Source organism: Prorops nasuta, unplaced genomic scaffold (genome assembly GCF_024137725.1).
Source record: "Prorops nasuta isolate Cenicafe-Biocafe unplaced genomic scaffold, Cenicafe_Pnas_1.2 PNAS00033, whole genome shotgun sequence".
In the NCBI taxonomy this organism is placed as follows: domain Eukaryota; kingdom Metazoa; phylum Arthropoda; class Insecta; order Hymenoptera; family Bethylidae; genus Prorops; species Prorops nasuta.
The window spans coordinates 1,625,310-1,635,134 of NW_027116830.1; the positions used below are offsets into that span (position 1 = coordinate 1,625,310).

At 30.4% G+C, this 9,825-nt stretch overlaps 1 protein-coding gene across 1 annotated transcript; it reads right to left on the reverse strand.

Moving 5' to 3' along the window:
- Positions 1-633: 633 nt before the first annotated feature.
- LOC136783288 (zinc finger protein 853-like) lies at positions 634-9,445 on the reverse strand. Its single transcript, XM_066743340.1, has 3 exons — positions 8,615-9,445; positions 8,087-8,470; positions 634-7,883 (listed from the first exon to the last, which is right to left on the reverse strand). Exons 1-3 carry the CDS (start codon positions 8,753-8,755, stop codon positions 6,279-6,281), a joined length of 2,130 nt encoding a protein of 709 aa, XP_066599437.1. The 5' UTR covers positions 8,756-9,445; the 3' UTR covers positions 634-6,278.
- Between the last annotated feature and the right edge of the window lie 380 nt (positions 9,446-9,825).

The following is a 9,825-nucleotide window of genomic DNA, read 5'->3' on the forward strand; positions in this document are numbered from 1 at the left end:
GTAAATTTTATTTATTTTATTACAAACATTAATAAACTATACAATTAATTTAATAGAATTTAACTGAAAAGTACGTGTTTAAAAATTTGCGTCGCGTAGTGCCGTCAAAAAATTAATCTCTCGCGAGTGAATAATATCGTTAGAGAATTTCAACATCATCATGGACATCGTCATTATCATCTGCATCGCACCTTGCACATGGATCATGGCTGGAAATTCACCGAATGAGTGAGTCCCACGAATAAAACCGTGGAAATTGTTTTTATTAAAGTAAACATTTGTATGCAACCCGATCCTAAATTGCAGTACAACAAAACACCATTTTCCAAAATATGCGTTCAAATAGATAAAAAATAACGACAGATTCTGAAAGAGCACACTCAAAAACTGACAAACAGATCCGTCTGTTTCCTATCATTTCCAATAATGCAAAAAAAGAAACAAAAAGATTAAATTTGTGCCTTTTTAGGCCGAAACGGGTTAATAGAAGAACATTTAACATAAATTTGTTACAGAGGTTTAACCTATATTTATATTTTTTAAGTTGCATCGTTATTTCAACCGATGAGTGATACAATATAAGATTATAAAAAAAAAAACATTGGCTTGTGGAAAACAAAGAAAAGAAGACAGTTATTTTAATCACATTCTTGTATACTTATATTTATTTCTCATGTTGATTGTTGTTTATTCAATTTGTACATAATTATATAAATTTCTTTGGTCTTAGTCTTTGTTCTGTACTTCCTACATAAAGATATAGAGGTGACACACTTATGACATCCCAGAGCTCTCTATAATGTAAAAATCTATTTATCTGCGCAACTTTTACAGACATCAACTTTTTGCTTAGGACCACTTTGAATATAGATTGAAAGAAGCTTGAAAAAGATCCTAAGCAAAAATTTACCTCTATTATTTATAGTTAACGAGATAACATTTTCTTACGTCTATGCCTCTATGCTCTGGGGCATGTTAAGTGCCTCGCCCTGTATATATATATATATATATATATATATATATATATATGTATATATATACTATAAACAATGCTTATAATCCTAAAAAAAAGTTGCATGAAACTGCCATGGATTCAATTAGACAAGAAAGCAAAATTATTTACGATATCTTTAACCCTCAAATGGCCCACACCATCTCAGAATACATAAACGGTACATTAATGAAAATTGAAACTTCATTATTTCAATCTTATACACAGCTTACAGTTGCCTTAGAAATAATTTAAATATTATAATTTGTCAAAGTAAATTCTGCGACTAATCAATCGATGCTACTTAATTCTTTGCGTCATGATTGGACGATGAGCACCTCACATTTTTCTGTGTGATTTTTAATTATTTTAGTCGATTTATAGACCTACAATAGGAGTTTTATGGTCTTATATAATTCCAAGTACATGCAGAAATATAAAGAAGAAATAAGAAATCATAAATTTTCATATACTTAATTGATATAAATAAACCGTTCAAAATCTGTGCTTTTTCAGAGAAATGGACGTTTCGCTAAACTATTATCAATATCGAAACGCCAATTTATACATTTATTTAAAATACACTACAGTATGTTTCAGAATTTTTACAGATTTTTTCACAGCTTCATTTTTTTACTATAAATTATACTACCATTAGAACATTTTTTAAATGAATATTTTCTACTAGAAATTTAAATAAACAAGTTTAAACATGTCTTATAATAGTGCCCAGAGGAGCTTTTTTGAGTCATGTAATTCTGCTTTAACATCAGAGTTTTATCGGTTTTCTGAAATTCCAGATGGCGATACTAGTAGGTTTACTAAAAATAGTTCCATTATTTTGAAGCTTGTTTCCTGTTTGTTTTTTAGTCATATCCAAATCCAATGTAAACACTTTCGAAGATAGATAATCCAAGATAGCGTTACAAAAATAAACAAAACAGTAATAAAATTGTGACGTTATTCTGCAATATATGTCGGTAATATCTCGGAACACATAGTATGTTATTTGAAGATATATACGTGACTTGAAAAAGCTTTATATTCGAACAGTTTAATTACTTGGAGATCACAAATGATTTCTAGAAATAATCCTTAACACGATTAAATTATTTTTTTGTCCGCATGTTAGTTCGTCAACCTTGAATTTTAAAAGTTCAAAAATTTGTCCTCAGATTAAGGTTTGACGATTCAAAATATTCAATATGATATTTCTCATGATAATTAACAAAAAATACAATTTTTAGTACGCCATATAATGGATCGGCTATTTTGAATTTTACAATGTTAGCTTATAATATACGTGATCTACAACCTCGTTAGTACACAAACAGCGCCTTTTGAAAAATTTAATTCGGAAATTAAATCTATGGTTGAAAGGATTAAGATTTGTTAAATTCTTATTAAATTATTAAATAGTTATTTTAAAACGCACAGATGATTTTTCAAGATATGTGTTTTCGAAAATTTCCCTAATTCGAATTTACACTAAAATACCATTTGAGGATTAATAATTGACATTTGAGACGTGAAAAAATTGTAGTTAATTAAGAGTATCGTATTTAACTTTTAAACATTCTAATTAATTAAGTGTGTATCAGCTGATTCAATTATTTTAAAATTAAAAATTCTGTTATTCCATGGAATTATAATTAAAAAATCAGTACAAGTATATAAAAACATTGTTTATAAAGCTTTTGATAAAAAAAATATCAAAGAAACGCTTACTATCGGTAGTGAGATAAAACTGATTTTTTTAATAAGTATATAATTTCAAAAACAGTTTTACACAAATAATAGTATAAAATAAATTTAATTTTTCATTGGTAAAACAAAACAAAACTTGAAAAAAGATTTTAAACTCCATGATTAGATTAGAAATTCTTTGTCGAAATTTAAAAAATAGGCTCATAAATCTTGATTCTAAAGAATTTAACAAATAAATAAAGAAATCTCTATTTATTTACCATTTTAGTCCCAACAACGATACATCGTTGCACGTACATAGCGCCTTATTTTTCACTTGTTGCGAAGAAGCCTTATCGCTTAATAAATTTATAAAACATTTTGAATATTCTAATTCAAATTATAAGATTTACAACACTTCTTAAATTTATTTAGAGATAAAGCTTTTTCGCAGAGTGAAGAATAAGGCGCTATGCACGAGTAACGATATATCGTTGTTGGCACTAAAAAAGGGTTAAATACTACGGCACAATTTCTTGATTTTATTGCGGTATTTACACCTGAGGTATGTATTAATTAACAGTATGAATTAAAATGATTTATAGGGTGTAACAGTGACTACCGATTTTCTTAAGGGGTAATGTTCCGAAAATTTCTGAATTTTTTAATTCTATCTACATAAATTCATTGGATATCAGAAATGAAACGGTGTCCTAAGAGTGTACCTTTACAATCATTTTTTGGAAAATTTCACAATTTTCTAAACAATAGTAATTTAAATCTATAATTTTAAATCATATAAAAACTCTTTAAAACTACATTTATATGTATCTGTATATATGTAAATTTGTATATTAGGGTACTCTTTTTAGAAAGAATAAAATGATATGCTTTCTGTCTCGTCGTTCAACCCCTCTGCAGCAAATATTACTTCATGAAAAATAAATTTTTGTCACAACGTGAACTCAGTCATAGATGGTTTACAAACCGCTCAAGTCACTTTAGTATATATATTTAATTTTAAAAGTGCGTGAAAAATGATGTTTTACGGGTCCTTTGGTGTATAAAAGCCTTTTACTACCACCGGAGTACTGTTTCCAATTATTTTACGTATATGTACATACATTTTGAATAAAGTAATGTTTTTGTTCTTTATCTTTTGTTATTAAATCATTCTTTTTTTACTAGTTCTACCGATCTTTCCGCATAATCGTTAACCATGCACTTTTTAAAATATTTTATTGCTCCTAAGCGTTTCTGAAAGTGATGATAACGTCAAAGTATGTCTATCTTCATAGCTATTGTGTTTATAGTCGTTAAAGTGGTAGATTATTAAATTTTTTATTGTAATATTTTAAATGCTTGAAAGATAGCGTTTGTCCAATATCACGAAATACGGGGAAAAACGTTCCCAAAATAGTCAAATTTCTGTGCTATGATTCAAATGTAAGTTCTGCACAAAAATGTTGACTGTTCCATTTACAATTGTCGGTGGTGTTAGACAAGCCTATAACGGATAAATAACAAAAGAGCAAATATAGTATCGTATTAAAATTGTATAAAATAATTAAAAATAGTGTCCTCGTAGTAGTAATCATACTTTATAAAAGGTATTCAATAAATATATAATTATGATACATGTATTTATTTTTTAATTTCTGACCTATTGCAAGGACCGTTTTCCTCTACCTCGATCGAAATTACGTAAAAGTTTTAAGTTCAGTTTTAATAATATTACTGCCAGTAGCCGCGTAAAATATGATTTTTAAAGGATTTTTAAGTTAAAAATACTAAAGTGACTTGATTCAATCTCTGAACCACCTCCAAATTGAAATCAGGTGGCAGAAAAATTCTTTTTTGTTTTTATGAAGTAACATTTAATAAGGTGGCCGGTGCAAAAAAATATTGTATCTCTTTTTAAAAAGTACCCTAATTTATGTATTTAGGTTTTTAAACAAAAATAAATAAAGAATAATAATCATGAATTTAAATAATAATTTTCCGCTTAAATGACATAAATGGAATAACTTCAAGGCAAAGATTTATGTTAAGTCTTATTTTACTTAGTCTCAGGTACATTACCCCTGAAGAAAGAGCAGAATTATTTCTACATTCGACTCTTAATCATACAAAGGTAGATCTCGACTATCAAGAGCTAATAAATGCACATGCATTTCACTTTGTTGTCGAGTCTCTGGTGTGAAGGAAATCAGGTGCTCCGATTAAAGCACAAATATGTTAAGAAAAATTACATATGGTATAGATATAAATGGCCTATAATATTAATAAATACAAATATTTACTAATATTATAAATTTCATGTGTTCTAATCGGGTATCAATAAAGAAAATTACGCTACTGCACATAAGATATTATGGACATCTACAGCTACGTTCGAGTTAATGAATCAAAGTAAATATTTCCTCATGCTATGCGTGCGTTTGAAGAAAATTTAAAACAATAGACCAATTTGTGGAAAGCTTATATATACAGTCACTTTGTAAGAGTTTTAGGCCTAACCCTTCCTCCCAAATATTCTACATTGCACTCATATTTTTATAATGCAGAAACGTCAAGAAATTTCATCAAGAAAAATTACTTTATTTTTTAATCAGTTCTATGCAAACAAAACGTATAAATTAGCATTGTATCGAATAATATTCACACATTCTATCAATTAAAGTGTAGCAATTATTAAGAAAAGCTTTCAAAAGAAAATTTTCAGCAAATTTAAGAGTTTAAAGTGAAGCACACTAAATTATTTGATGATGACTTAAACTATCTTCAAATTTAACATTTTTTTTAGAGTCAGCGTTTTATACGTACTAGTATTTTACGGCATACCCTCTTATATAGATAATACTTCCCTGGCAATATAACTTTACATATTTATATATGTATATAAATCTATCTATATATTCATTTATATATATTTTCATTATAATACTCAATATAGCAAGCTCTTTAACCTATTCTCTAAGCGTACAGCTACATTACTTCTTGAAAATAGTGACTTTGATTTAATCATTACACCAGACTAAAGTATAAAAGTGTTTAAAGACAGAAAAAAATCTTTTTAAGATTCTTACCCAATGTCATGATTATAGGGCTTATAACTGCTACCATTGGAGCATTAGCATTCAGTAATCACACAATTTGATAATAGGCTTGTCATATTTTATACTGGCAACCTCCTTGCCAATATTTTAGCTACTTCAACCTTTCACTTTATTTAAATCATCTTACTGAAACTTGTGAAGTTATTGATGAATAATGATGTTTGATAGAGATCGACTGTCTTCAGTAAATTCAAAAAGATACAAAAATGGCTTTGTACTTCTTGCATGTTTCAAATAATTTAGCAATTTACTTTAATAAAATTATATACTGCTTCTTCATATTTAATTCTGATAATGATCGTTTTTACACCATTCTCCCTGCTTTGCACTCTGTATAAACACTTATTTCTTTTCTGCTGAATCAAGAATAAAATACATAGAACAAGTGAAGCGTGTCACAAAGCATCTCCTACTCAAACAACAACAATCTTATGATTATTACCATTTGGCAAGAGAACATAATAGACACGCTTTCCCTTATCTCATTGAAACTCTTGTAAATTATTTTGATATTGACTATTAGCAAATGAACCATCGTTTTGTTCATTTCTGTCAAGTTCAGATTGATTATCTGCCATTGTACCATTACTTTGCGTATTACTGCTAGCATTAAGATTTCCAGGACTTGAAGCACTGTTAATTACTGTATTTCCACTGTTATTTGTTCCACTCTGCTGCTGAGAAGTGCTCAAAGTATTTTGACCAGAACTATTATTGTTCTTAGACTTGTGCCTCAGTTTGTGAGTAGTCAAATATTGTTTTACTGAGAAAGCTTTATGACAGATATCGCATTTATATGGTAAAGGGTCTTGACAATTTATTTCACTTGAATTGGTCGAAGCATGAGTTGTTAAATGCATTAAATAATAATGTTTTACAACGAAAGATTTACCACAAGTTTCACAAATGTAGGGTCCTGAAACACCATGAGTCTTTCTGTGTTTATGTAAATTGTCTTTACGTGAAAAGCTTTTACCGCACATTTCACATTCATGCATCTTTTGACCAGTGTGAGAAACTGAATGACGTACTAGGTGTTCTTTACGACTGAAAGCTTTTGAACATGTAGTACATACATAAGGACGTTCTCCAGTGTGTAATTTACGATGTTGAAATAGATGTTCCTTCCGTTTAAATGGTTTTCCACAAATATCGCAACTAAAAGGATTACCATTGTTTTGTAACGAATTTTCCTCTTTTATCTCGTGAGTCTCAGAAACAAAATTCTGCACTATACAACTATGTTCAGCTAGCAGGCTAATACTAGTAAAAGCTTTACCACAATCTCTACATACAATATTTTTAGTTGATTGTGAAATTACTTGAGGATTAATAGTTATTAAAGACGTTTGTTCTGTTCCAGGCCGAATTCTAAGAAATTCTGATATTTGACCAATTGAATTACGAGACAAACCATCTTCTGAAGGGCTCTTTGTATATTCTTTAAATTCTTTCAGTTCTTCTCGAACTACTTGATTTGCCATGGAATCCTCTTTAAACCCCACACTTAAAAAGACTTCTGGTGCTTGCACAGTTGTGTAGCTCTCAACATTTTGAGTGGAACTTTCTGATTTTAAGCTCTCGGTTTGCACTTTTTGAATTATTTGATGATTTTGATCATTTACTGTCGTCTCATTCTTAAGGATTATATTATTAGCTTGATGCACTATTCTAGTTTGAGTGTCTCCTTTTAATGGAAATTCCTGTACTACATGTATCTGCTGTTTCTCCAATTGCTGAAATTGCCTATGTTTATCAAAGTCTCGTCTGTTCAATTGTTGAATCTGCTGAGATTGATTTTGTTGCTGCTGCTGCTGTGATTGCTGGGGAACTTGTAACTGAGTTTGCTGTAAAATTTGAGTAGTTTGATTTAATTGCTGAGCTGGCTGTCTTTGAACTTGAGACTGAGCACTAATTTCACTGTGAGCATTTTGAACTTGTTGCTGAATTTGTGGTGGCTGATTTTGCTCATTATTTTGATTTTGAGTTCCATTAGCTAAAGCAGGTTGTGAGGTTTGTTGCTGATAACTATAATGTGTTTCTGCTGTTGCTTCAACAACAGCTGCAGCCATACCACCTGCCTGCATCTAAAATGTTATTGTATATTTAAAAGATATTTCCATTTTATAAATATAATATTAACCATTAATTGCCAGCATTAAAGACCTTTGGCTTTGGATTGATGCAATCTTTGACGCTGACAGTTAAGAGATCTCAATTATATTTGAACCTTATCATGCTACTTTTCAATCACACAATTAATAATAATCATTAAAACTTTTGAGCAAACCTGCATAGCACATTTGTATTGCTGAACTCTAGCTTGAACTCCGCTAATAATTTGGATATTTGAAGCGTTGATGTTGCTAACAACAACAGGTTGCTGATGTTGTATTTGCTGTTCATTGTTTAGAATTTGATTGTGTGAAGAAACTGTAGGCTTTTCTTGCTTCGCTGGATCACATTCTGGTGTCACTGCACTTTCCTTCTCTACTGTTGTTTTAACATATACTTTTCCTTCCTTTAAAAAATCTTCAGAGAACCGTAAGGATGTAAAATACGACTCCAACATTCCCTCAGCACTTACAACCGTTTCCCGAAATTCAATAAAGTTCTCTAACTTTCTGACACACTCATGGCACACAATTTTTGGTAACGAGTCTTCTTCCAAAACCTATAATTAATATATTTTTATTAATAATAACAAATACTATTTTACAAGTTTACAGTTATAGATGTTAGTAGGCATTAGTTTTATCAAAAGTGAAAAGCTGAACGTCTGTCAATTAAAGAAACATTTTCGAACAGTTTTACGTACTTGAATAGGTAAACAAATTTGAATTTTGGTTTGAAGTTGCCGTTTGCGGCCTTCGTCCCTAAAAATATCCATTTTATTTCCCTCACTGCTTGTGCACAATCGGCACAGCTCATAATAGTTGACACGGCGATATTCTGACATTGTTTTCTTGCATACAATGAACCGAGAACGATGTCAAAACAGTTCTAAAGGAACGGCGTTGTGGTTCTTTGGGACACTCGAACTTTCGGGTGTCGGGACTGTTGGCCGTCGTCGGGTACCGCTGGAACAGCAGTGGCGCCCCTATGAGACTGTGGCAAGTAGAGCAAGTGCAAGTGGCAACTGACAAGTGACAAGAGCAGCTAGTTGTAATATGTACACTGACATTCATCGAATCTGCTCGTGAAGAATGGCCTACTAGATTTGTAACTAGCTGGACAGCTTCAGGTCTCTAGTTCTCACCAAAGCGTAAAACGTCACGGTGACGTCAGATGACGTCACGATGACGTATTGGAGTCGTGGTGGGGAGAATAAGGAGAATCTGGTAAATTGCATATACTCGAGTGTAGCGGTTGATCGTCTTACTTTTGTCAAAAGTATATCATCTCGGGATAAAATGGTATAGTAAGAATTTTCTTCTTTCTCTGTCTAATAGCATAAGAGTGAGAGAGAAAGACATATGATACCCCATGTGCCCATTGATTCTGCTCGAGCACGTTTTTGGTATAGTGATAGGAATTTTGGTATACTGATAGAAGCGGTAATAATATAGTAATCAAACGACAGATCAATAAAAAGAAGAGGGCATATTCCAATGAGTGAAGTGTCAAAATGTGCAACTTAACCTCTGTAATTTGTATTAATTTATTAAAATAACTTGTAAGTGATGAACTTTTAATAAAATCATATTAAGTGTTATAAATTTGTATAAAAAATATGTATTTTAGTTTTAACCTATTATTGTGTAACATATGGTGTATAAAAATAACTGAAAATATATATTTTAAATTAAATTTATGTTGTTGATATTTTGTCAAGAATAACACATCATTAACTTTTATATTAATAATAAGGAGCTATATTCTTGAGTCGTAAAGTCCATTGGAGCTTGCAAGTCAACTATGGATCCCAAGCTTACAGCAATAAGATTCTACGAATAAAGAAGATGCAATTCATTATTAAAATAGATAATCGTTAACTCAGATTTTTTTGCAGAAACCTAATATCAATAG

Bases quoted from the DNA above. Each gene is read 5' to 3' on its own strand.
- LOC136783288 (XM_066743340.1), bottom strand. From the start codon at position 8,755: ATGTCAGAATATCGCCGTGTCAACTATTATGAGCTGTGCCGATTGTGC. The intron at 8,471-8,614 runs GTACGTAAAACT...TATTAATTATAG, and splicing joins AAATTTGTTTACCTATTCAA to GTTTTGGAAGAAGACTCGTT. The intron at 7,884-8,086 runs GTTTGCTCAAAA...ATAACATTTTAG, and splicing joins AATACAAATGTGCTATGCAG to ATGCAGGCAGGTGGTATGGC.